The sequence below is a fragment of the Pipra filicauda genome, unplaced genomic scaffold, assembly GCF_003945595.2.
Source record: "Pipra filicauda isolate LSUMZ 115617 unplaced genomic scaffold, ASM394559v2 scaffold56_size3634133_pilon, whole genome shotgun sequence".
Classification (NCBI taxonomy): Eukaryota; Metazoa; Chordata; class Aves; order Passeriformes; family Pipridae; genus Pipra; species Pipra filicauda.
This window is the reverse complement of record NW_024104720.1, coordinates 470,895-498,684: the sequence shown is the minus strand read 5'-3', so window position 1 is coordinate 498,684 and position 27,790 is coordinate 470,895. Positions and strand designations below refer to the sequence as shown.

The 27,790-nt window shown below is 38.7% G+C and overlaps 1 protein-coding gene across 4 annotated transcripts; it reads left to right on the top strand.

Annotated features, from left to right (window-relative positions):
- Positions 1–275: 275 nt before the first annotated feature.
- EXOC3 (exocyst complex component 3) lies at positions 276–26,826 on the top strand. Of its 4 annotated transcripts, none has more exons than XM_027740588.2 (13): positions 276–364; positions 3,190–3,374; positions 7,218–7,437; positions 9,465–10,146; positions 14,422–14,539; positions 16,988–17,113; positions 18,652–18,752; positions 19,231–19,341; positions 20,019–20,169; positions 20,903–21,025; positions 23,820–23,981; positions 25,278–25,405; positions 25,879–26,826. In XM_027740588.2, exons 2-13 carry the CDS (start codon positions 3,231–3,233, stop codon positions 26,048–26,050), a joined length of 2,238 nt encoding a protein of 745 aa, XP_027596389.1. In that variant the 5' UTR covers positions 276–364; positions 3,190–3,230; the 3' UTR covers positions 26,051–26,826. The 4 variants fall into 4 exon arrangements, with proteins under 4 accessions (XP_027596389.1, XP_027596379.1, XP_027596363.1 ...); XM_027740578.2 differs by lacking the exon at positions 276–364 and adding an exon at positions 946–1,008; XM_027740562.2 differs by lacking the exon at positions 276–364 and adding an exon at positions 992–1,077.
- Positions 26,827–27,790: the final 964 nt, after the last annotated feature.

The following is a 27,790-nucleotide window of genomic DNA, read 5'->3' as shown; positions in this document are numbered from 1 at the left end:
CTTGGCGTTGCTGGCAGCTGCTATGGCAACCCCTACACAAACGCAGCTAACAACCCAGTCCTCAGGAGGCACCTCGTGACGTCCATATTTCCCACTGGATCCAACAATCCAGTGCTAATTTCATAACTACTTCTCTTTTAAAAAGCACCATATTTTTCTCTTACATATAAATTAAATCCTAAGCAGGCAGCTTCCCTGAGCTAGGGGAGGCCACGGCGAGCTGCATCCCGGCGGCCACACCGCGTTCCTCGACACATCCCTGGCATGGCAGCACCCTGGGGTCTGGGCAGCGCATGAAGAGACCGACAGTGCACTACGTGAGGACTTCTCTGACGGGCACAGGCACTTTCACACGGATCTGAAGGTACCGCGTGATTTGCAGCTTATCCACCTGTGGCACCGCTACAGAATCCCAGAATCAATTAGGTTGGAAATGACCTCTGAGACCATCGAGTTCAACCTATGACCGAACACCACCATGTCAACCAGACCACGGCACTGAGTGCCACGTCCAGTCTTCCCTTAAATACGTCCAAGGAGGGTAACTCCACCGCCTCCCTGGGCAGCCCCTTCTAATGTTTATCAGCCCCTTCCAATGTTTATCAGCCCCTTCCGTGAAGAAATCACTCTGCGTTCTTCCTTTTTCCCCCCCCAGACGATACCCACCGCAGCGGGCAACCATTCCAACCCGCAACTCGCAGGACTCGTGCAGTTCATTTTTTATTTTTTTTTTTTTAAACCTGGTTTAAAAAAAGTGACCTTGAACCTGGCCCCAGAAGCACACGCGGTGCCCTTTTACAGCCAAACTGTAAAAAAACCACAACCAACCAACCAACAAAACCCCAACAACAACAACAACAACAACAACAAAAAACCCCCACCAGGCAGGAGGAGGAGTGGGAGGAGGTGCTGGCGTCGGCGGCCGCGTGTTGCGCCTGCGCGGCCGGGCCTGCGCCGGCGCAGCGGGCCCTGTCAGCGCGTTCTCGAGCAGGGGCGGCCGCGGCCCCGGTAAGTGGCGGCCGGACCTCCCGCCGCCCCTGGCGCTGCCCCCGACGCTCCCGGCGCTGCCCCCGCCTGGTGAGCGCCGCCGCGCCGACCTTGCCGGGCTGTCGATGGCTGTCGCGACCCCGGTGTGGCAGAAGGAGGCGGAGGGGGCGGGATGGGCCGGGGCCATCCGGGGAGCCCCCGGGGATGGCGGGGCCGAAGGGGGTGCTCAGGGCTCCTCCCGTCCCGGGGCCGGGCTGCGGGGCGAGGGAGCTCGGCGTGCCCGAGGGCGGGTCTCCGGCCTTTGCCCGGCAGGGACGGGCACCTGCGTGGATGCGGATGATTCAAGTTTAGCCACCTCTGTCAGGGAGGAGCCGGGCGGGGCTGGGACTGCTTCCTCCGAGCTTTGGAGTTTGGAGGGGTCATGGCTTAACCCCAGGTGTCGCTACGTGCCTCCATCCCAGGAGCTTCTTTCTGGAGTGGCAGTGGCCTCCCTCCTCCCGTGAGTTGCCCCCAGCGTGAGACCCCAGGATAAGGGTGCGCTTGCAGCCAGAGCTTTTCCAGGACTGCTCGGGACTTAGTTTTGTTCACTTTGCCTATATTTTGCTCTGAAGATGTTTGTAGCTTTACAGTCTCCATGTAAAGTTGACAGGTTTCCTAAACTTAGCCCTTCCTTGTTGGTTGTGCAAGAGCCTGTCTGTGTCAGCAAACTGGTTACAGTGTGCTTTGGCTACTGATTCTCTTCACATTGTCTGCTTGGTGGGCCTTGGTAGTGGCTTGTGAGGGGTAAAGCTATTGTAACCCTGTGGAATGTATTCGGAGTTTTTAGGAAAGGCAGTAATTCAGGATCAAGCTCTCTGCTCCAGCATACCATTTCTGTAGTAAATTCATATCTGAAAGAAACTACTATTTATTTATTTATTTATATATTAGGTAGGGCCCAGATAGCATGGAAATGGATCAAGCCAAACAAAACTGGAGTATTCATTCCAAAATGTGAGTGATAGAAATAGAACCTGCACCTTCAAATGAAGGGTAGGAAATCAAACATGGTTTGAGATAAGCAGGCTGGTTTTCTTGCTTTTTGCTCTTTCAGGTCTGTGCCCTTGACACAGTTCTTTATCAGATCACTATTCTGTTGAGATTAAGTGATGTGCCAGATATATGAATGCAGACTGCTTTGAAAGTAGGTATCTTCTTTCAAGGAATAATATAGATATGAGAGAGTATAGTCTCCAGTTTTGGCAACAGAACCTAAACTGTTCTCTTTGATTACAAGACTGAAGACATAAAATGATGGAAATAATTTGGAAGCAATGAGGAGTTCCAGATATGTTCATTGGAGCTCTGTGGACATCATTTCTTGCATCCTCGGTGACTGGGGTCTTCCCTGCTTTCTGTTAGTAGCTAGTGAAGTTTGAGAGAACAGGTCTGGCTTAATGGGCAGTAGATGTTACCTTTTCTGCAGACTAGTTTGCATGCCTGTCTTGACTTCACTAGAAATTCTGCTGGAGAATTAGGTGAAATACTTGACTAATATTTCCCTGCATACCTACACCTCTGATGAACTGGACTGATACTGTGGGAAGAACTGAAAATGAGTAGGAAGTAAAAAAAATGATCCATCAAAATTTTAAATGGAAGTGCTTTATAGTTAAGTCTCTGGGTTTAGAGCTTCCACAGCCGTTTCTCTCTGGTTTTGGTAGCAAATGTGACATGTTGCTGCAGGGGGACTGTGGTACTGTCAGCTCCACCAGACTGGTTCAGGAGGAGTTAGGATTTTTGCTTGAACCATCTATAAGATTCCTTTATGCTTGTCTCGTTCCCTTTTTGGTAGACAAACCTGCACTAGGATTGGATAGAATCTGGTTTTTTAAATGAAAATTTGTGGTTCTTTTGTTGTTGCTGGTGGGTTTTCTGTGGTTTGTTTTTTGGGGATTTTTTTAATACAAACTCAGAGTAAGGTAAATGCAAAAACAGCAACCAAAGAACATTTCAGGGAAAAAAATGAAACAGTTAACTGACTTTAAATGCAATTCTTGTAGAATTCCAGTTACTCCTCTTTATAATGCAGTCTAACGATGCTTCTATCAAGTTGCACTGTTTTTATTGCCAAAGTTAATTCTCCAGTTGTTAACTTTGAAATGTCACATAGCCATCCAATGAAAAAAAAGTATTTGCTAAAAATGTTTTGTTTCTTTTCAGCACTGTTAAGTTATGAAGGCATTTTGAGGACCTAATCAACAATGGAGGAAACAGATAGGGAAGCTGTTGCAACAGCTGTTCAGAGAGTAGCAGGTATGCTGCAGCGTCCTGATCAACTGGATAAAGTGGAGCAGTATCGCAGGAGGGAAGCTCGTAAGAAGGCTTCAGTGGAAGCTCGACTCAAGGTACCAAGTTTGATAAACCTGAGTATCTGTAGTGTGGCATGAATGTACTTTTTTTTTTTTTCTTCTGGTTTTTTTTTTTGATTCTGCATTTTCAGCCAGACAGTTTTAAACTGTGACTTCAGTTTTTGCTCTGTGTCCGAAACAAAAAGTTTATATTGTGAAAGTAATGCAAACTGATGCTGTACATCTTACTGACATTTTATTCAAGCATTTCAAGTGTTCTTATGTCCAGTACCTTCTATGGGTTACCTGTGGACAGCTACCCTTGTCCTGTGTATCCTGTCAGCCAACAAACCTTTGTCTTAATGATTGAATACAAAAGATTGATGATTGCATCTGAAAAAGGATCAGTCAATTTTGCCTCTGACTTTTACATGGGTTTAGGGAAGATAGCAAAAATACATCACACTTCTTGTCTCTTGTGGAAGTGTGCCCCGTGATTTTCCTGCTCCTGCACATGTGAGTGCATCCATGTTCACACACACAGACTTAGCCTGAAATAGGACTATGACCATCTGGTGTGTTTATTGTCCATATCTTACTGAGATATGTGTTTTCTTCCTTCACTGGTACTCACTCGCCAACAGTCATTTTAGACCACTATATTAAGTACGAGGAGTAGAGCCTTAGAAAAGTGCTTTGGGAAACATTTTCTCAGATCAAAATGACTGATATACAGTGTATCTTATCGTATATTTCAGTATAAGGTAATTTATCTTACAACTATTTAATGGCTCCTTTGTGAGATTCTGCATGAAGTAAAAGAAAGCTAGTTTTCTTTCACAGTGAAGAAATCTGTTAGCAAATTACATGTTAATTCTTGTCTGCATCATAGAAACAGTAATTTTTCTGATGACTTGGACTGGGTTTTTCAGATTTAAGTCAGAAGTATATATGGTGGAGTCTGTTAATAATGGATCAGCTCTTCAGTTACTGTGACCTATTTATAATATATGAGCACAGTCATTTGCCTGGAGTACTTTATCATTTGCCTGGCTGCTTCTATAGACAGTCATGACTAAACTTTGTAAGTCTTGTAAATGCCTAAATCCACTTTATAGTTTCCTTGTTATTTACCTTAAGTTACTTCAGTCATCTGTTGGTGGTCAGAAATACCTGTTCCAAAAAGAAGTTCAATACCCCTTAATCAACTCAGGATGCATTCCCGAAGCAGATGATGGTTAGTGATGCCATTTTTCCCATAAGAATTACTATAATGGATGGGAGCACAGAGAGGATGTAAGAAATACTCTTACTCTGCATTTAAACTGTATATAATTATGGTGTGGAAGATGGAGAGACACAGACATCAGGATCATCAACCAGAGGATTTGCTGACTTCTCAGGCTGGATTACTGCTTCATCTGTGTAAATGAACACATGGGAAATCTTTCAGCATGAACATGTTAGTGCTTCTTTCTGACTGGATATGCTTTCATCTTTGTCATTTTCTTCAGGTGAATCTAGATATCCTCTCCGTATCCTCTCTCAGATATTTAATTATGTCCATTTCTTCCATCCAGCATTTCTTCCTGTGTAACATAAATTTTTACAGGAAAAACTGCTTTGAAATGTGTCAAACTTGTCTGTTTCATGCATGAGACTGATGGTGGTTAGTAAGCAGTATTTTTGAGGTTTGGTAGCAGAACTCTGAAATAATGTGTGGATGAGCACCAGGTAGCACTGTGGGCTCAAGCTTTTAGGCGCTGCTGTCCAAAATATAGGTGAAGAGCTGCTTGCACTCTATTCCAGAGCCTGGAAAATTGCAAACATTGACAGCCATCTTTGTGCACTTATGCTGCCAATGGAAAAACTTATTTGGGAAGAAATACTGTGTATATATCCTAGGAGAGTTTCTAGGTCGTGGGTCTTCCTAAGTATAAACATGCATGAATCCTCTCCATTTTGATTCTCAGCTACTGTGCAATCATGAATTTGAACCGTAGGGCTCTAGGGAGACCAGGCAGCCAGGATCCTGTTTCCATGGCTTCCTGTTAAGGGCTGCCACTTCAAAAGACATAAAAATGAAGTTTTGTGCCGTGTTCTCTGGATGGCTTGGTTTTGTTTTCATTCCTTTAAGACAGTGATGGTCAGTCCAATTTAAGATGAATATGCATTGTAGGAAGCAAAGTCTACAATGCGTGGATGCTTCACTCCCTGCCCTCCCCCCATCCACTGGCCCCAGCTGACTATTAGGAGACAAACTGAACATAGATGGCTGTCTGTTTTTAGAATTTTTCTTATCCATTTGTGTCAGAAACCGAGATCAGTAGTTGGTTCTGTTTAACATAATCAAACTTCTGCCAAAGTTACATAGGCAAAAATTTGAATAGGTAATACTTAGATCTGCCTCCAAAGAAATTGAAATATCAAAACAGAAGTACTGAACATTTAATGATCATGTGATTTTTAAAATACTTTATGGTCAGCTGCAGAAGGTTGTGTATGAATATTGTATTGACTGTTTGAGTATCCTGATTATCCCTTTAAGGAAAAAACGTATTAATGCAGCAGTACTATAGATAGACACTATATAAAAATGCCTTACCACTGCTTAATTGTACTAAGTCTGGCACGAAAATACATTTTTATCAAGAAAATCAGCATGTACATAAATAACACTAGTTTAAAAACGACTGCATTTTTCTGGGACTTTCCCAGTACATTTAAAACACAATAAATGTTGTTCGCAGTTACCAGGATTTCCTCTTTGGCTTCTAGTATGCAACAAAAAGTTCCACGACTGTCCAAGTTTCTGGGCCTTAAAAGTCTGGCAAAAAATGTGTTTTGAGCTTAGCAACACCATTAGTGCCTCGTTTCTTTACTGGTTACTTTTAAGTCCTCGAGACATGCAACTGAGTTTTCACTGATCGCTTGTCTTTGGCTTTTCTTCTGAAGTTTGTTATTTCTAGTTGTATTTTCCACTCACATGATTTCACCTTTATCACATCTTTTTAAAAACATTTATGTAAAAAACATGCTGTGGATGTGATCTGATTTCTTTCACTCAGATATGCACTATAATGCATTTTCTGTAAGGTGTTTGGTCTGTCAAATGATATTCAGGCTTAATAGCCTTTTTGAAGAGACATTGAAGTGTCACCTGTCACAAGAGACCTATATCAATAACCTGTCTTTAAACCAAAATAATCTAGTAGTTGGATTGATGCTGTGAAACATCAGCAACCAGACCAACAGAATTTTATTCAGTTTGGGGGTTGTTGTTTGTTTTGACTGAATCACTTTTGATATTTTTTTTTCCTTCAGTCATGACAGCCTGGAGGGTGTTTTGATTTGGGTTTGTTTACTTCTTTTTTTTCTTTTTTTCTTTTTGTAACATTTCAGAATTAATTTTTTTTTCAGAACATTTCCACTTGCAAGTCAAAATTTGTAATTGCTTTAGTAAAATGCTTTGAGAATCCGTACATACCACGCACTCTTGAAACATCTGGATGAGCTTTCTTTTGATATCCTCCTTTGAAATTAATTTACGAAGGAAATGCAAAGAAATCTCATTCTGCCTTCCTATGATCCTGGTTTAATACAGATTCATAAAGTTGATGATCTATCTGCCTAAGCTGCTATGTTAGTTTTGTTGGTGAACCAATTGTATCTAGGACCTTTAAAACTATACAACTTCAAAACTTGAGAAAAGAATATGTGCACACACACAAAGTTGTGCGTGCATGAAGTTGCACATTTCTAGTAAATTATAGTATTTCCTTTTCATTTTTTTCCTCTGAAAATGATAGCTACTGAAATGAAAATTAGTTCTTGAGAAATGTTGAAAATAAAGAACTTACAATGATTAATAAGAATTCTTTCATTTTGTTTGTATTTAAGGCAGCAATACAGTCACAGTTAGATGGAGTACGAACAGGCTTAAGCCAACTGCACAATGCACTGAATGATGTGAAGGACATTCAGCAGTCTTTGATAGATGTCAATAAGGACTGGAGACAGAGCATCAACACTATAGAAAACCTCAAGGATGTTAAGGATGCTGTAGTGCAACACAGCCAACTGGCAGCTGCTGTAGAAAATCTCAAGAACATATTTTCAGGTAATCTAATGTTCTTTACATGATCCATAAAATACTGGAAGCTCTTTAAATGGTGCTAACAGCTGTAAGGTTATCAAGTAATATCAACTTTCAACCTCACTGAGAATGAAGAAATAAGGAAGAATTGCCTACGCATCACGTTCAGAGAAGTAGCTGGTAACCATTTAATATAGATGAAGACTAAATTGTGCTGTAGGAACTTCTAGTCTGTCCTATCTCCTCACCAAACACAATTCACAAAGAAGTTTCTTGCTAGCAATCAGTAGCAGGGGTAACGTGTTTAATATAAAAGGCTGAAATACGCAAGCAACAAATAGAGAAAGAATATTTGTAGAGTTCTGGTATGTTGGCACCTGAGTTGTGCACCTACAGTAAGTCTGTTGGGTACAATAGTCCCAAATGATTTTAGGAGCCCAAAACAAGGATAAAAATGGGAAATGGCAAGATCTCCAGTCAAAGATTCCCTGACAGTCTTTCATACTCAGCAGTTAGGAGCCTCAGGGGTTTCTGTTAGTGTTGTAAATGTAGGTATAAACTACCTGAAGTTCAGTTTCAACTGTGCACAGTCCTTGCTTCAGAATTAGGCAGCACAATCACAGAAACCAACTTGCGCATGAAGAAATTATACGTGGAAGACAGTTTTCGTACCACTGCACAACTCTGAGGGTTTGCAAAATTCTGTATGATTAATGTGATGTAATGGATACTGTGAAGATAAAGAAAATGGGATTACCTCTGTCATTTGGTGCAGCCTTTTTAGTGCGCATCACATTCCATCTTGAATCATGGTGAATTCCTTGCCAGGACTTTTCTGCTTATAAATAATTTTAAGTATTTTACCCCTATAGCCGGTGCTAAACTTACCATACTAATGTGATTGTATTTAAATGGTCTTTTTTCTCCTCTTATGTCCTAAAACTCATACAGAAAGCCTACCTATAAAGAAAAATTGTTTCCCAGTCATACCAGTTTGATTAGTTTACTCCCTCTAAGCCTGTATCCAACTGTTACGGTACCAAACTGGATACAGTGTGCAACTTAGAGAAAAAGAGTACTGTTCACATGCAATGTCTAGCAGTTAAAAACAAAGAACAACAAAATTATGCATGTTCTAATGCTGAATTGTTTTGTTTGTGTTGTTTCCTTTTGCACAGATGAATGCAATTGAGACAATAAGCCTTTTCAGGTACTGAGGAGTTTTTAGTATGAAGCATCTCCCACTGGAATTGCTAAACAGTATACTTGTTTTGCTCAGAGATCATCAAATGTTTTAAAAACCAGATGGTTTTCATCATGATTCAAAAGACAGCTACATACAATCATTAAACCTTTTTGGTGTCTGCCAGTTTATCACTGGCTGTCTTTTTTGCAGTGACAATTTTTCTGCTGAGATTTTTCAGTTCTTTCCCCCACAGAATCCTAATCCTCTTCTGTAGTATTCCTCAAATACTGAAAAATAATAAAGAAAAAAAAGCTTCTAAATACTTTAGCAGCATAGGTAATTATCCCTATTTTTCCTGTGTGCCTTAAGTAGGCAAAACCTGTTCTTTCAAGGAGGAGGTAAAATTTGGCATTTGTTGGGTTTATGGAGCCTCAGGTTCAGCAGAGTAAGTGACTTTTAGTCAGGTAAGTTAAGAGCTTTTTGTGTATGGTATAAGAAGGCTAGTACTGCAATTTGTTTCATAGGTTTTCCTGGATTCATTCATTTATTTATTAGAGGTGGGAGGGAAAGAGGAAATTATGTTCTGTTGGCACTATGATCTTTTTAGCCACTGATCAAAATGGACCACTGTGGTTTGTAATGTATAAAGTTATATTTATACATAAAATAATGTATAAAGTATAGCATTTACTAACAATTTTTGAATATTTCAAAATAGTTTCATTTAAATTATTTAAAAATAATTCCTACAGCTGTTCTCCAGCTTTTTTCCTAGTGTTTTTATTATCTTGTATTTATTCTTTGTGTTTTGATTGTGTGGTGTTGTACCCTTTGTGATTTTTCTTCTTCCTTGCCTTGCCTTCAGTTCCAGAGATAGTCAGGGAGACACATGACCTGATCGAGCGAGGGGAACTTCTGCAAGCTCATCGAAAGCTGATGGACTTGGAGTGCTCTCGTGATAACCTGATGTATGAGCAGTATCGCATGGACAGCAAAAACACACATGACATGAACCTTATCCATACATACTTTGGGGATATGCAGAAACTGTCTGAGGAATTGGCAAAGCAACTTTGGATGGTGGTTCAAAGATCTCTTGTCACAGTCCGTAGAGATCCAACCTTGCTTGTTTCTGTTGTGAGGATAATTGAGAGGGAGGAGAAAACTGACAGGCGCATGTTAGACCGGAAAAAGCAGACTGGGTTCATACCTCCTGGCAGACCAAAGAAATGGAAAGAAAAAATGTTCAACATTTTGGAAAGAACTGTGAGCACGCGAATTGAAGGCACTCAGGCAGATACTAGAGAATCTGACAAAATGTGGCTTGTGCGGCATCTAGAAATCATCCGTAAATACGTCCTTGATGACCTGCTCGTGGCTAAGACCCTGCTGGATCAATCTTTTCCTCCACATTATGACATTTTCAACAGATTGCTAAACATGTACCATCAAGCTTTGGCCACCCGAATGCAGGAACTTGCTGCAGAGGATCTGGAAGCAAATGAGATTGTTAGCCTTCTAACTTGGGTTTTAAACACATACAACAGGTAAGGCCTCCTTGTATTTTCTGTTAGCAATAGCTGAGAGTAAGCATGCAAAACGTAGTGTGTTAATATTTGCATGGCTATTGACATACAAGAAGATAAAAAAGGATAATATCAAAACAACCAGTTCTTCACTATTTGTTACACGTTTTGCTTTCTGGGAATTGCTTCTTAAAGTTGTTTACATTTTCTAATATGTAATTTTGAGTTGCTTAAAGTTTTAATACAGTTAAAGATCTGTTTGAAGCTACAGTCCCCTTGTATTTGTGTACCAGATTGGTGAAGTATTGGGAAGAGCAGAAGAGGCTGAGAGCTCATGTGTGTGAACCAAAATATTTGTTGTAGCCACAGCCCAGGAAGATCTGCATGGTTATTAACTTTCTATTGTTCTTTTTTACAGGGGTTGGGACTTTCAGTTGCTTCATTACTGTTAAATGGAAAGAATGTAGTAACTTCCTTCAGGTTTTCTCTCAAAACTCTGTGGTGATTTGTTAATTTAGAAGAATTTCTCCTAACAGGTTATTTCCTCTGATAGTCTTAGACACATTTCTTTTGAGCTGTGTGATTTGTTGGAATAACTTAAATTTTGTGGAGATTTTTTTGCCTCTTTTTTTTTTTTCCCCACCCTCTAGGTAGAAACAGCTCAAATGGCAACTGTTTAGTTTTTGCTGGCGTGTAGTTACTAGAGCAACTCATTTGTTTAGGAAAAGTACTGCTAGCCTTTCTGCAGTGTATGACTGTAATCTTGTTCTGAATAGCTGGCACTGATCCAGATTCTGTGCTGTGTGTACTTTTGCCGTCTTCAATTGTTCAGTCTCTCTAATGAAGCAAGTTGAACGCTTGGTGTGTTTGGAGTATAATACCATAAAGTAAATAGGTAGAAGATAATACTGTTCTGGAGAATTTTTATAACCAGCTTTAAGATTCATTTTGTATTCAGAACTCTGGGCTTTAGTCTACACTGCAAAGTTCTTCTACTTTTTCTTCCCTGCAAGGAACAATGAGGACCACCCACTAATGCATACTTAGATACCTGTGCAGGGTATATGAGAGATGCAGCCACTAATAAAAAGCCGAATTAATTGGCCTTTTCTTCTTTTGAAGGCCAGAGGAATAACTCTTCAGTGAATGAAAATCAGAAATATGTGAGTCCTTCTACCTACAGTGGTGTGACCTCGGTAGAAATCCTGCTCTCAGGTTCTTCATTTATGTTCTGGGGCTTGTGTTCCAGTCAGGCACATCTTGGTCTTAAAATTGCCCTTCTACCCTTCCCTCAGAAAGCAAAGTGTATTGTTACTGAGTTAGACAATTCAGAGCTAAAGCTCTCTCAATCCGTGTGTTCCATCAATGGCAGGGTAAAGTTAGGAAGCAAAGCCGGAGTTGCATCTGTTTAGAAAGCAAACAAATCAAAAAGGGTCACTCCTGCTAAAGCAAATTACATGGCTTGTAGCACGTGGTGGCTGAGTCTTGTGAAACAAATAAAGCAGTGAGGGGAGTAGACACCGTACAGGGTATTGGAGAATGCACTTCTACCCTGTATATCTGTAACAATGGGATGAAAATTAGAGACAGTATCTTGCAGGAAAAAATTAAGGCTAGGACTTTCTCTTTTCTCTAAAAAAAAAAAAACCCAAGAGGGCAGTACAGTAATTTTTGTGTATTACAATAAACTGTTATAAAGAGGATGTTAATAACTGGAACAGGTTGCCCAGAGAAGTTGTGGATGCCCCATCCCTGGAAGTGTTCAAGGCAGGTTTAGATGGGGCTCTGAGCAACTTGGTCTAAGGGGTTGACATCCCTGCCCACAGCAGGTAGTGTGGAACTCTAAATGATGTTTAGGGTCCAGCCCAAACCATTCTATGATCATTAATTGTTGTGTATGTTTGTAGTGCACAGTGGAAGGAATCGGCTCCATTTTGTGACTGGAAAAGTAAAGTTCTCAACAGGGACACTTGCAGAGCTTATCAAATGTCAGTTGCCAGGCATCTCTTTAAAATAAACAACTCTATATAGGGATATGTTTATAAACAGGGAAGGAGGATGGACTGTATGACATCATGAGAGCTGTGTGTCTGTGATATTTCACCCTCTTTTGCCCTGTATGAAATATAGGTTCTAGACTGCTATTACATTCCTTGTTCGCTTCTGTGGAACACTGTATGGTGGAAGATAGTTTTGTCCTTTCTAATTTTTCTCTACTTTTATTAAATGTAATTGAACATTAGAGGGAAAATATACATTTGTATTGTATTTGCATATTATAGCTGGACTTCAAAACTGACTCAGAGAATACTGATCAATTAAGAGAAGCATCAAGGGTTTTTTAATGTAGTGAATTAATAAGAAAGTCCAGAATAACTTCTGTTTACAGTATTTATTTGCAAGATAGGATTTATAAAAGGATCGTGGCGTTTTTTTAATCAGGGCATATCTTGGAAGGTCTTTTTAGAAATGTGCTCAACTCATAGCTGAGAAATAAAGTGATGCTACATGTGGAATAATAACCTTTAATATTTGAGTGGGATGCAGTTTTAGTGTGCTGGGTGGATTTCTCTTTCATACTGAAGTAAATGAGAGTGTTGGAAACACACTGTTGTTAAAACTGTACTGGGTTGAGACCAGGACTCTAATCTGTGTTTTAGGGAAAATATAAGTCTTGTAAGTTCCCGATGCCCATAATCATAGCATTATTTTATCAGATACTGATCAGGTGGTGACGAAACTGCTAAGAGTTCCCCAGCATTGCTACAGATAGTGTCAACAAGCTTCACTCTAAGGAACAGAAGGAATGTTACTATGTATCTAGTTAATGTCTCTGTAGCCCTGTGAACAAGGATAATGATGTATAATGAGGCTAGAAATATTTTCTAACATGGCACAGTGCCAGAAACAGCTTCTCACATTTCCCCTAAAACAACATAGAGCAGGTCCTGCTATTACATGTAAACAGCAACAGAAAGGAATTCAGTTTTCTGAATAGAATAGATTGAGCCACTTAAAATAACTTCAGTCTCTTTTCCTCCAGGCTCAGGAAGATGTTACAAGTGTGGAGTGTTCACTCACAGTAGCTTTTATGACTTCAAAGACAAGAACTTTGGTATTTAAGTAGTTAGCTGTAGTGGCTGTTTCGGTGCTTTTAGATTTATTTTTTTTCATGACATGGAAGCACCGCTATGCTGACTCACTGCAGAACAACTTCAACTTGCAGAACTATACAAACTGGACACTTGTTTAGGAATTTATTTTTAAGTTGCTATTTATTTTTATAGTAGCCACTGCAAATATAGAATTTGTGGTTTCCTTCTGAAAAGCACACTATAAATGGAATATGAAACAATTCATGTTATTATGATTGAATATATTTCCATCAACTGTAATAAACCACTCTCTGAAGAGTGTGGTTTTGAGCTATTGATTTTTTTGAGCATGAAATATGAGATCTTATGCTTTGGTGTAGTTTTGGGTGTTTTTTTAATTACACAAGCCACTCATTATATAATCTTATTATATATCGATGCCAAATATCACTGTAAAGTAATAATTTTATTTAATCCTTGTCAAAATATTTTTGAAGGTTGCTCTAGTTTCTTTCAAATTCTATAAATCAAGAATTGTCCTTTGCAAGGAAGTGCTGTTATACAGTACACATGAAGTGTACTTTTGATTTGTCATGAAAGTTGCCTCTCCCTCATATTACCTATATTCTCTACTAAGACAGGAAGCACAGGTAGATTTTTTTCTTAATATATTTTAATTTTTTTATGGATGTGGTACAAGTAGCAAAACAGAAGCTCTGTGGAGGAACTGAGCACAATAAAAAAACCTGTCACTGATCTTTCCCATTCTAAAATTCAAAATGTGTAAATTGTCTGTCATCACCTCTGAAATTTAAAAGACATGTAAAAAAGTCCCCTATTAAGAGCTCACAGGTTGAACCTGTTGGCTTTTTTTTAGTTTTAAATAATCACTAATTCTTGTACATAGATATCAGGAATGTATGGGAGAGTTGAATATTTAAATGTCTGTAACATTTTTTTGTTATATGCTGGGCTATAGCTTTTGCGTTCTGCTCTCTTTTATATAGTTTTATTTACATTCCTTGTAAACACTTTTACTGTTACAGTTACTATTAAGAACTTTTTGACACATGTAGGTATTGGAAAATTGGAAAATTGCCCTTTACAGTGGACACACAGAAAAAGCTGCATAATCTAACTTTTTATCTCTTTTTTTTTTACTAATTTGCAAGGCTTTTTTTTTTTTTTTTTTTTAATTCAGTGCAGAGATGATGGGAAATTCAGATCTGTCTCCAGAAGTGGATGTAAATTCTCTGGATCCTCTGATTTCGCAAGATGTGGTAGACCAGCTTCTCAGCAAGTATATGTCAACTCTTACTGTGAGTACTAACAGTGCAAGGACACCTTCAGATGAGTTTATAGCTGCTTTAGTACTTCACTGCTGTTCCTCCATCTGAGAAAACTGATGTGACAAATGTGAATCCAACACCATTACTTTTATATATTTTCATATCCTATGTGTAGGTTTCTTTATAAAGTTATAATCAGATGATTTTATCGATATAAGCCGTGACATTTCAAGGAGTAGTTATGCTTTACAGACTGTTACTAATAATTTCTTAGAAAGGAAGGAATTCCAGTATTCATATGCTTAAATCCACAGTGCTAGTATGTTAGGTATTACTATACTTAGAAGACACTGAATGCAGCTTGGTTCCTATAGTAACTACATCAACATTTGTTACAGATGTGATCTTTTGAAGGTAATCGGGAGGTTCATGTTTGCCAGTTCGATTCTTTTAACAGCCTTTTTCCTTTCATGACTGTCAATTGCATGAGCATAATTTCCTTTTGTGGATGCCCTTTCATGTGCATCTTAAACATAAAGGCAGTGCTTCTTGGTTATCCTAAGAGTCACTAGAAATTGGTCAACTACCTGACCAAGCAATCATTATGTGATTCTAAGGTTTGATAATGCATTTTGCTTTAAAGAGCACTGATTGCCTCTGACTGGATGTTTGGGTAGTTGTAACTTTGGACTTGCTGTTTTTATATTGTCCAATGAATTCCTATTCTTCCTAAGTTTAGGAGCTCTGCCAAGCAGAGGAGGGAAATTTTTATACTTCTTTGGATGCGTCAGCTACTAAAATATTTCTAGTAACAGCAACTACTTGGACTTCAGACTCAACACAGTAATATGCACCATTCTTGTTATGTCTCAAGGAAGTTGCCAGTAGAGGCTCTGCTTCACATTAGCTTTACTAGGACTTTTATGCAAGTTTATTTTTTCTGCACTTACCTTTAGGACAAAAAACCCATTGGTTTGTTTTCTCAAGCTACTTTTGTCTTGATCTAGAAAATGCCTTTGAATTCATTTCGACCTTACTTACAATGAAAAAAATATACCTATATTGGTTTTTCAGAATTGCTTTTTCCCTACTTACTGAAAAATATTATGTATAGAAAATTTATTTCATTTATACAACATAAAACAAAGCTGCTACTCTGTTAAACAGAGTGGTTTTCTTTTTGCTGGTTTTGATGTTTGGCTGTATCCTCTTTTTAAGGCAGAAAATACTGAAACTACCTATTTGTTTCACTTCTACTTTATTTCTTTTGATGTTGTTAGAAGTGTTTATAAACAAAATATAACTAGTTCTGTTTGGGTAAATGAAAGTATTTCCTAATTGTGACTATAAAATTAAACACTGATCTTTACATCAGTAAAAATGTCTCATTTTCATGAGAAGTAAAATGCTAATAGATTTTAACAGATTTCTAGCAGATTATTTTTTTTCCAATCACCTAGCTTGAAAAAGTTCTTGCAAATGCTGATCTTGAGGAGAAAAAAGTCCCTTGGGCTGCTGGCTTTTAGAAGATTAATTCTTCTTTGCAAATCGTGTCTCATCAAAGCAGTTCCCATGCTTATAATGAGAAAAAGATACTACATAGTTTCACATAATTGAAGATGGTACTATGTGGACTTCTTTGCCCTTACTGTGCATGCCTGTTACATATTGGAAAGAAGTAAGAACATTTATATTACTAGGGGTTTTAAGCAAATGTGAACAAAATAGAACAAAGGCAGAAAATATCAACCCAACCAAGAAAGAAATCAAAGAATCCAATTACATATTTAGCGAACATGCTGGTCTTTACTATCTGCTCTTGTGAATAGGTCTGTTATTTGTCATGCAGAAAACTGGTTTGATCTAGTTCTAAAAACAGTTGTTCTTAATGTCCTTTTGCTGCATAATGAGCTTGTCGGATGGGAGGAGAGCCAACTATTGTATCCATCACTATGTTCTGCAGCATTCAGGTTCCAAGAAACACAACCCATTCAATCTAATCCTGGGTTTTTGTCCCCAGCAGTAACAAACATCAGTTTCCTAAAACGTAGGTATAAAAGGAACTACAAGCAGAAATGTGGCATTTTTTCTACGTTAAGTTTTACCCTGATTTTTTCAGTTGTTGAAAAATTCAGTTTGAAACCTAAAGCCTGAGCCTTAATAAATGCTTCCAAAGTTAGTGAACATGTTTATTCTGACAAACTGACTTTCCCTTTGTGTTAGGAGCACTCCCATTCCAAAATGTGCATAAGCTTCAAACTATATCACTAGTGTACCAGTACTAACCTTTGTCAGTACAAATTTTAATTTATCTCTGTTCCCTATATCCTGTAGGAATGATGAGAATGGTCAACATTATCTGTTACTGTGCCACTCTTCATTATGGAAGTGACTATTATTCCAGATATTGTAGCAGGGTGTTTTGTTGTCTTAAATTAAAAAATCTTTTCTTTCTCTTGGTTGCTTTATTTAATGAAGTCTAACATTATTGGCTGGCTACGAAAAGCACTGGAGACAGATAAAAAAGACTGGATAAAAGAAACTGAACCAGAAGCAGATCAAGATGGGTACTATCAGACTACGCTCCCAGCTATTGTTTTTCAGGTATAAGAGAACTTGGTTATTCTAGAAAACCTACAGAAGCAGTACAGAGATTTGGGGGAGTGAAGGGATGTGAAGGGGAAATCAAACATTTTGGAATACCATTGTTTCTATGTCTTTTGAAGTGTAATAGGGTTTTTTCCTGTAGAGGTGTTAGTTGGAGGGGTTTTCATTTGCCTTTTTTACATTAACACTTAAAGACTTAGTTCTTTTTATGTGTAGATTAGAAACACATTTTTCCCAGCCTGTTCAGTTGATATTTGTGTTTAGTTAACTGCTTTTACGTAGGTCTCTTGATGTAAATTTGTAGTATAAGCCTACCAGATGAAATGTTTGTAAGTTATTAGAATAGTGTTTGTTAATAGAGTGCTGAGTTAGTTAGGCTGTTTGTTAACATGGTGCCGACCTAGTTAGGCATGTATTTGTTTCTATAAGTTATACATTACACAAACACCTTAATACTAGAATAAAATGTTCCATTAAAAGTCAAAAGTGTTGCTGTTTTAAGCGCTACTTCAGTTAACATTAATGTCTATCCAAATGATTAAATATCCTTAAAACAGAAAAGATAAGTCTATTTCTAAGCTCTTAAAAAAAAAGACCACAAAAATACCCAAACTTTCACCACCCTGTTGTTGGTAGTGGAAAGTTTTGAAAGTGATCTTTATCATAGAAAAATGTCAGCTTATTATGCTCATTTTCTAATTTTTCTTTACAAATATTTTGTTAGATAACTTAAATGAAAGTCTCTTCTTCCTGCATTTGTTTCCCACGTAATTATTTTCCTGGCTTATACCAGGATTTTTGGTACATTCTTTCACATTTGTATTAGGGCCAAGGTTGACTTCATCTAATCGTTTTCAGAAAGTGTGTGATGTCAAAGAAACTGGTGGCTGATTGGCTCTAGTGTTATGCTGTCAAAGACTGAAGTGTTGAGATTGATGTAGCAGTGAAACTTTCAAAATCATCTCAACATAAAAGCAGCTCATGTTTCCGCCTGGTTTTGTACCCTTCCTTTCCAGTTCCCCTCCTCTCAAACACAGGTGCCCATAGGTCACCTGGATCTTGTGCCTGCTTGTGTTTCTAAAGTTTTGGGGCCCCTTTACTAATGTGAGCTGACTACTTTCATATATGGGAGAAGTAACAGAATTTGAGTTATAAGGTTATTCATTACTAACTGCAGGAGCTGACCCAAAAACTTAGATATGCCGTAAAGCCAAATCCCTACTGAAGATATTAAGTACTGTTTGATGAAGAAAGCATGCAGCTGTTTTCCGTGTCAGGAGAAAACTGCAGCATGCATTAATGGTTGCCAGTAATATGTTAATTATTCTTATGGAAATAGTGACTTTTGGTTTAGTTAGCAACAGTTGTTGGGCTTGTTAAAAAAAAAAAACCCACAAAAATAACAACAAAAAAACCCCCAACGAAAAGCATATGTAGAACTGGTGCTAGAGAGCATCTCCAACAAGGTAGGAGTTCTGTCTTTGGTGTACCACCGATAAAGGCCTCTCTTTATAAGTAATCTATTTTCATCTTAGATGTTTGAGCAAAATCTTCAGGTGGCTGCTCAGATAAATGAAGATTTGAAAACAAAGGTACTTCTTCTATGTCTTCAGCAAATGAATTCATTTCTAACCAGGTAACTTAATGTTTAAAATACATCTGCTTTATCCTGCCTCAGTCTCTCTTTGTTCCTACAATTCCAATACTTGTTTTTCACTTCTTTGTTTATTGCTTTGTCTTTCTCCTATCGCATTCATGCCAACTAAGCTTTTCTTCCCTTTCCTTTTCTTTCTTTCTTTTTCCCTTCCCCAGTTTCACGGCAGAAGTTCTTTTGTGCTGGTGATTGGCACTTTCAGTTCCACTCTGCAAATGCCTCTAATTTTTTGAGTTGGTTCTGCTTTCTTTTATGTCTCTTTATCATAAAGAAGACAGAAGACACCTCCTTGGCTGGATTCTGCCCAGAACAGAGAGACTAAACATCACATGAGCAACAAGCCCTTTATAAAATATTTCTAAATACCTGACAAGCCCTTATGGAGCATTTAGACCTATGGGTGTACATAAGTTATTACATATTTGTGTCTGTTTAATGCCATTCCTTGTATGTGCTACAGGTACAAAGATGAAGCACAGTTGTATAAAGAAGATCATCTGAAAAATCGTCAGTATCCTCAGTGCTATGTTCAGTACATGATTGCAGTCATCAATAACTGTCAAACCTTTAAGTAAGTCTGCATGTTCTTGCAGTATTGTGAGAAAAATAGCTAGATATTTCATTTGTAGTACTACCTGTTCCAAGGACCTTCTCTTCTTCTGTATACAAAGAGGGTTTCAGTTAAGCTAGTTTAGCTGACTGAAAAAAGGCAACAGATTTAAAGATATTGCCATTTTAAAAGGCAGGTATTGTGATTGCCCCTCACTGGTGAAAAACCACTTGTTATTCCAAGAATTTCATTACCAAAGAAAAACTTGTCTTCAACTTCCGGAATTTGGAAAGGTCATTTCAGTTAGTTTGACTGGGGCCTGCCATCTTTTCTTACGTTGGATCTCTCACAGGTCACCTTCAAGCAGTGTACTCAAGGTGAACTGAGCTGGAGAAAAGTAAAGATAGACCTTCTATTAAGAGTATCAGAACAGGGCTCATGTTTCGGTGTTCAGCAATCGAACACCTTATTCATCCATATCTGCTGCCATTGTCAGGTCTACAAGTCATTAACACACAAGTAGTCTAGGCTGATCACCTTAAAATCATGCTGGAGAGTAAATTAAGGCTTCCAGAGCAAGTGGCATGCATTGTTTCCACTTGCAAAAATAACTGTGTCTGCTATGTCTTTTTCTGTGCATGCACTCCAAAAATTGCGCATCAGTGGGTGATGAAAAGCTTTTTTTCTTTGTGTCACAGAGAATCTATAATCAGTCTGAAAAGAAAATACTTGAAAATGGAAATGGAAGACACGTTGTCAATCAGTCATGCAAACATGGATGCAACTTTAGACATCATTGCCAAAGAAGGATGCTCTAGCCTGCTAGATGAAGTCTTCATGGATTTAGAGGTTAAAACTTTCTTCCTCAAAAAACCCAGAAGTATTATTTTAAAAGGAAAGATAATTTAGCAGGGAAGTAGTCGTGGAGCCTTTTGATTGCTAAACGTATAAGATATGTGGTGTGCTAGCAAAATGCCAGTAAACACTAGTATCGTTCTTCCCTGGTATAGTTTGCATGAAGGAGAATGGAAAGTTGCTTAATTATGTTTCACAGGATGACTTCAGGCAGGTGCTTTGTATATAGTTAGTATTTTCTAGCAGATTGTACTTAGTCTTATATGTATGTTGTTGAGTTTTAGGAATTATTTGGGAAACTACTACTGTTACTAAGTTGTCATCAGGAGGTACAGTTCATCTGTAATTAAGATATTTAATTGATTCCAGAGGTCAGCCCTTTCTGATTGATAGATTTCCATGTTTAGGAATGCTAGCTTCTTGTATAGAATTCCTCAGGGAAAAAATAATGACTAAAATGAAATGGGGAGTATGGGGAGGGAGGCAGTTAAATTAGAGAATTAGAGAAATGGTAGGGGTGAAGAAAGATGCTCTGTGACTCAGTAGATTTGTAATAAAATTTTGGATTAATGTAAACACCTTGAATGGTTCACATGAGGAAAGATGTGGGAGCAGTGTAGTTTAGAAATATATGACAGTTAAAATTGTCTCCCATTTTTCAATAACTGCACTGATACAATGAAACTGTCAAAAATTCAATCTGATCTGTTGTTCTTTACCTTCTCAGCCGCACCTTAATGAGCTGATGACGAAGAAGTGGTTGATGGGGTCTAATGCAGTGGGGACTATCTGTGTCACTGTAGAGGATTATTTCAATGACTTTGCAAAAATAAAAAAGCCATATAAAAAGGTAGGTGCAAAATATTCTGTGATACTTTGCTAATGTACTCTGAACATTATGTTGATTTGGAATTTCTGAATACTAAATGTGAGGGGAGATCTCATTGCAGTCTACAACTTCTTCGTGAGGGGAAGAGGAGGGGCAGTGATCTCTTCTCTGTGGTGACCAGTGACAGGACCCAAGGGAATGGCCTGAAGTTATGTCAGGGGAGGGTTAGGTTGGATATTAGAAAAGGTTCTTCGTCCGGAGGGTGGCTGGGTGCTGGAACAGGCTCCGCAGGGAAGTGGTCACAGCACCAAGCCTGACAGAGTTCAAGATGCATTTGGACGATACTTTCAGGCACATAGTGTGACTCTTGGGGATGGTCCTGTGCAGGGCCAGGAGTTGGACTCAGTGATCCTTGTGGGTCCTTTCCAACTTGGCATATTGTGTGATTCTGTGGATGGAATTCAGAATTGGAATACAAAAATTGGAATCGATTCATCACTAGAAATGAAAAAGCATTCATCATCACATTGCAAAAGTCCGAATCTACTGTTTCTTTCTCATCCTTTTTGTTCATAGCCATAAAATATTGTCAAAGACAGATCTAAGTTGCAGGATTTAGTCCAGAAAATTTATTGGCGTGTTACTAAATATTCTTATCAGCTTGTACTTTTCTACCTCTCCTCAGAAGTTTGTAGTCAGATAAAATTAGCTTTTCTGAAACTAGTTTTGCTGGTCTGTAATTACGTTTTTTTTATAAATGCACATCAAATAATTCCTAGTTTTAATATATACAATGAAGCATAGTGAATTTGATGCCTTAACAAACACATAGCTATGTTTAAAGTGCTCTTACAACAGCATAATGTGCTAGGTTAGGTTATCTTTTTCTTTCCTGTGGTCTGCCAAAGGATATCTGGTTTTCTCTATTGATAGAAACAAGTGCAATAATATGAAAGATTAAAGTCAGGTTTGAGTAGTTAAGACAGCATGTCTTAAATGATTCCCCAAGGCTTAGGAAACTACTTGAAGCTAGCAAGATCAGTACTTAGGTAGTACTTAGCAGAAGGGCTTAAAAGACAGTCTCCAAATCATACACTTACTCTTTCTTACCTTAGTTCTTAAAGTGATAAAGGGAACTGCTCAGAGTTTCTCTGATGATCTCTTAATCTTCAGTATTTGCAGAACCTAGAGGTTATTAAGGAAGTGAATAATGTGTATTTTTAGTTCAGAAAAAGAGCAGAAAGTAAGTTAGGAAGATCCCATAATTAGTCTTTATCCATGGAACAGCTTTCTTTTCCATTCTCGGCATGACTTTTTAAGTCTTAATACCAATCTCCGCAATCACATATGTTTCATCATGTAGCATTTATTGCCACCTTGTGGGGAAGAAGATTACAAACAGATTTTTTGACATTCATCATATCTGCTATTCCACTGTCTCCCAGCACAAAAAAATCTCCCATTCACGACACCATATGTTCTAGCACTGAATGAGACACACTTTTGTTTCCCGTGAACAAAGCGCCTGCAAGAAGACTGTAGCCCAGTGGGAAGGACACTGTTCTGGAACAGAGGGGATCTGGATCTAACAGTCATTCTGCTTTGCTATTTTCCTCATGTGTAAAGTGAATGCCCTACCATCACACCACTGGCTTTTCTGGAGTGTTCTCAGTTGTAATAGAACTGTTCTTCACTTACTTCTCAGCAGGATGGGGCATATGTGTCAGTCTCCCACAGTCTGTTTCGTGCAGCTCATTTTCCTCCACGTAATTGGCATCAATTCAACGAGCGCAAGAGAAGCCATCCCTGAACAACCAGTAAACTCTGGTATTTCTGCACAGTCTTGAAAGCAGAACTTGAAATTTTATTTTCTGTGTCCTGGATGAGGGCTGTCACTTCCAGTACTTTGCAATCTGCTGTTTTCTCCCTTTTTTTCCTACCTTTTCTCTCTTTCCTGAAACCTTTCTCCAAATTTTGACTGAACAACATGTTGATTGAAATTGAGTCTTAATACATACTACTAATAAAACACAATAAAAAGTTTGTGACTACCTGTTATGCCAGCTTTTTCTTAATTGTAAGTAACTCTGCCCCCATGCTTAGGGGAAGGAGACATACCTGAAGACTTGTGTGATTTAAGGACTCTCCTTATATTACTCTTAAAAAATAAACCTGTGAAGGTTTTGTGGTTTTTGTTTTGTTCTTTATTTCCAAACCACAGGATTATTCTTGCACCAATACTAGATGCTTCACCTAGGTACCAGTAGCTATTTCCTATGAAAAGACAAGTGTAGAACATCACATAAGTCAAGGAAGATCTGAGAAAGTGATTGCTGCAGGCTTGCCAGGCTTAGCAGACTTGACCCAGAGCACAGATAACACGGGCAAGATTTGCAGTGCTTTGTGCAATGTACTGGAGTTCATCAGCAGAAGCCTCTGTGGTGGCTGGTCATTCCTTGACCAGAGATCCAAAGAGCAAGGCTGCAAGGCCAGGCACAGGTCTGTTTTAAAGATTATCCATGTTTGGATGATGACTTTGTGTTTGTTCTTCTCTCTTTAGTGCTCCTCAAAAATAATTCAGACACGTCATTAGAGATATCTTGGGTTTGTTATTTCTCCTAATCGGCACATCATTAGGGAGGAACAGATTTTCATTTCCGTTAGCAAACCCACTTAGAATCTGTAGCAGTTGCAAAAACTGTATACTGGTGATTAAGTGCAAATACACAGTTCAAAGCCAGATAATTGTCCAAAGCCTAAAAATAATGGCTACATTTGCAGGTATCACTGGCATCACCTTTTTCTTTTCTTTCAGACAATGACTCTTGAGGCCCATCGGAGAGTAGTTGTGGAATACATCAGAGCAATCATGTTGAAACGTATATCTTTCAAGAATGCAGAAGAGAGAAAAGAGGGTGCAGAAAGAATGATCAAAGAAGCAGAACAGTTCAGATTTTTGTTTAAGAAGCTTGCAGCTGTAAGTATTTGCTTTGGGTAATGCTGTTAACCTTGTAATTTAGAATAAACCACACGTTTACTGCTTGGGGAAAACAACGAGGGTTAGATCTCCATGTCTCCCAAATGTTGAGTGACTTGTAAATATCAAGGATGCCAGCTGAGGGCACAGAGTTTCTGAACACACAGGCCTGCTGCTAAAATTCCTGAGCATCAGTTTGTACTGCTTTGTGTTTATACAGCTCTCTGCAGCTGAATATTTGGATGGCCTCACAGAGGTAGGTCCCCTGAATTCATAATAGTAAGTGGAAGAAAAAAGCAGTTAGTTGTTTGTTTAGGAAAAAATACTTTAAAAATTGGGCTTTGCTTTTCCTGGCCAGGAGAAAGGGTGATCTAGCATTGAACAAATGCAGTTACTTATTATGTAAGGAGCATGCAGTGTATTCATTTGGATCAACAGAACAAGTATGTTGACCTCATTTAAAGTGCAGTAGAAATAGAAAAGATGGGCCAAATATTTGAGAACCAATGTATAAGGTAGGCCTAAGATTTTTAGTGCATAAGGAACAGGAATCTTCAGGAAAGGTCCTAGGGCCAACAGATGACAAAATGCAAAAAGGATGCACAGAAAGATAAAGCTTGAAAAACTGGCGGAGTTCATCTCTGCTCAGTGTGGAAGATGTTGGGGCAACTCCTGCATCAGAGCCCTTCAGGATGTGGGATTCTGTGTAAGATCTGTTCAGATTAAGGCATTGATAGAAGATGTTGTGGAATAAACGAAACAAACAATACCAGATTGGCAGAACCAGATGACATGGAGCTAAGAGCACTAAAAATAGTCTAGAGATTAAATAGCTAAAGTTCAGGTGATCAGTTTTGAAAGCTGCTTTACTGGCCAGATGATTAGAAGGAATCTAATGCAGGGCCAGTTTTTAAGTAATGTTTCAGAAGAGATCTGGCTTTCATGTCAATTATTCCTAATGTTTATGCTGGTAGATTACCCAAAGTTAAAGACTAGAATGTATCACCATGTGGATAAATACAACGTACTGTTTGTAGGACATGACTTTCTTCATTGATATTCTGAGGGTAGGTCTCTGAATGAAGAATAGGGAAAGAGAGAAGGTAATTATGGTGACAATTCACAAATATTTTGGGGTTTTTAATGTCTGAAAATTCAGCTCTTCAGGAAATTCAAGAGCATTTTTGGTCAAAATATTAATTTAAGGATTGTTTGTAGATCTAGGGAGCATTGCTATTGTTTTGGGGCTTTTTTAGTTTGGGTTGGTTTGTTTGTTTGTTTGTTTTTACTTTGCAGGGCTCTGGAGAGGACACTGAAGGACTCTGTGACATCATTGAAGCCATTGCAGAGGTTATCAAGCTGACTGATCCTTCACTGCTCTATCTGGAAGTTTCAACTTTAGTCAGTAAATACCCAGATATCAGGTAATTATCTTTGCCCTCAAATTTAAAAGATAGATAGATAGATAGATAGACAGATAACAATTATAGTTTCTTTGTGGTCTTGGGCAGATTTTAAAACAATGTGAAAATATGTTCATATTTTTCATATTTTAGAATGTAACCACTTCTTTGTGAAAAATAATGGTAATGTAAAATGTATGAGAGTTGGCCTAGGAGTTACGTGTGTTTAAGTAGTCAGTGGTACAGCAGAGGAATAATTAAAATACTTCAATTCTGTGTTTTGGGAGGATAAAACAGGTTTTAGAGTCCTAAAAGCAACCAAAACAGTGCTTTATATTGAGCTGGAAAAGCCAGTTCTGAGTGACTAGATATCTGATTGAGGATTAAAGTATGTGCTGAAACTGAGTGAAAGGATTGCCAACTAAGTGCTGTTTCTGACAAAATCTTACTTTGCAAAGTTTCCTAATGCCAGTTTTACCATTTTCCTTTGGCAGGGATGACCATATTGCAGCTTTGCTGACAGTGAGAGGTGATGCCAGCAGGGATATGAAGCAGACTATCATTGAGACTTTGGATCAAGGTCCAAGCCAACCGAATCCAAACTATGTGCCAATTTTTAAAGAAATTACAGTTCCTACCCTAACTGTGCCAAAACTTCTTAAGTAATTGACAACTCTGTGTTTGTGTGTCATGAGTGCTCTGGGATTAACAGATTTGAAATATTTGAGGGCAAATTTGGCAATGCTGTTTCAAGTGAAGTTCAATGTACATTGATACTTGCTAGGCATGTTTCTAAAAACTTGAATGTGAGGAAATGTAAGATTTCTGAAATAAGATGGTTTAAAGGTCATGTTTGAAGAACTAAGCTTTTAATGGCATGGGAGGTTTTTTTACTGACCCATTTGTTACAGCTGTTTTTGCTGTCAGCAGATACGTTTTTGTTGTGCAGTATGTTTGCACAGTGCACTGCAATGCTATATAAAGATACTTATACCAAAACCTGCAGAGCTGTATTAGTGCTGGATATACTAACATACATTGCTTACAATACTTAAACAGACTCCTTTAGAACTGTCTTTATATAGCACTGCACTGAGTGTTAATGTCCTGAACCCACTTTAACATTATATTTTGTGTATGTACTTAATTTGGTGTAAAATAGTTTATTGCAGAAAGCTTAATTATGAAATCAGTTTCCTGAATTAAGGGACTGAAAGAAATTGCTACAGTGCAATTTGATTATAGGTTGAATAAATAAAGACATAAGGTACAATTTTTTTCATTGATTCACTAAAAACAGCACATAAAGCACCACTAGTTCAATAAAATGTTAAACTATTTCTGCGTTCAGCTATGCTTCTTTGCATCCTTATAGATTTACAGAAGATGTAAATCTTTTTTCTTGTTGTGTGAATAAATATTGGATTTAATAGTTTTCTGAACACACAAGATACTGGGTTTTATTTCCACGGTATTTTCAGATTAATCTGTTTTAATTATAAAATAGTACTAGACAATTGTGGGTTCAAAAATACTTCATGAAGGACACAATGAAGGCATTATCTGTTATACTTGAACAGAGCTGTCAGAGGTAAGTCCAAGGAAGACATGAGCCTACGTTGTTTTAATTAACATTCTGGAGTTTGTGTATGTAACTCCTTTGGCCTGTGAACATGCAGACCTTGCGCCAGCCCTAACACTGACTCCTCAGTAGCCCAGAAGAGATACATGCAAGGTCAGCAATTCGGACAAAGGATAGAATAAAGAGTGTGGCTTTCTTCACTGACTGTGGGAGCACGTCCCAAAGGATAAGGACGGTTCAGTAAAGCATCATATTTGTATGTCTGTGCTTGGGAGGTTTTAGTGAGCTCTGGAGGCACTCCAGGTCTCAGGGGACCGTACACTGTTCCTAGAAATTGCAGGTAGGGGGAAGGGAAGTAGGCTGATTTTTGGATTATGTTCAGCCCTCAGTAAAGAATTCAGCTAAAACCTACCGAGGTGATGCTAACTTGGCTTCTACAGAAGTTCAGTCCTATACCTGAAATTCTAGTCCCGGGTGCTTTCGATCTTCACTTTGCGCAAGGAAATCAGTCCATCGGGCTTTGCTTCTCCCTATAGCCTCTTTTTCCTCTGCAGCAATAATCCCTGCAGAGGCTTGGATATTAAATTTATGCTATTTTCCCTCCAGGACAAGCCACTTCCCCTGAGCGGGGACTTAGCAGAGATCGGTCACAGGGACGGCTCCCGACTTTGCGGGAACCGTCGCAGCGGATGATGGCTCGTGGAGAGGGGGGGGGGGGGGGGGGAAGAGCCGCCACTCCCCGGCCTCGGACGCCCTCGGCTCAAGCCGCAGGGGGCGGGGCCGGAGGCCGCAGAATTCCCCTCGTGAGCCGCTGCAGGATCGAA

Bases quoted from the DNA above. Each gene is read 5' to 3' on its own strand.
- EXOC3 (XM_027740588.2), top strand. From the start codon at position 3,231: ATGGAGGAAACAGATAGGGAAGCTGTTGCAACAGCTGTTCAGAGAGTA. The intron at 17,114-18,651 runs GTATAAGAGAAC...TTTTCATCTTAG, and splicing joins TCCCAGCTATTGTTTTTCAG to ATGTTTGAGCAAAATCTTCA. The intron at 20,170-20,902 runs GTTAAAACTTTC...TTACCTTCTCAG, and splicing joins AAGTCTTCATGGATTTAGAG to CCGCACCTTAATGAGCTGAT.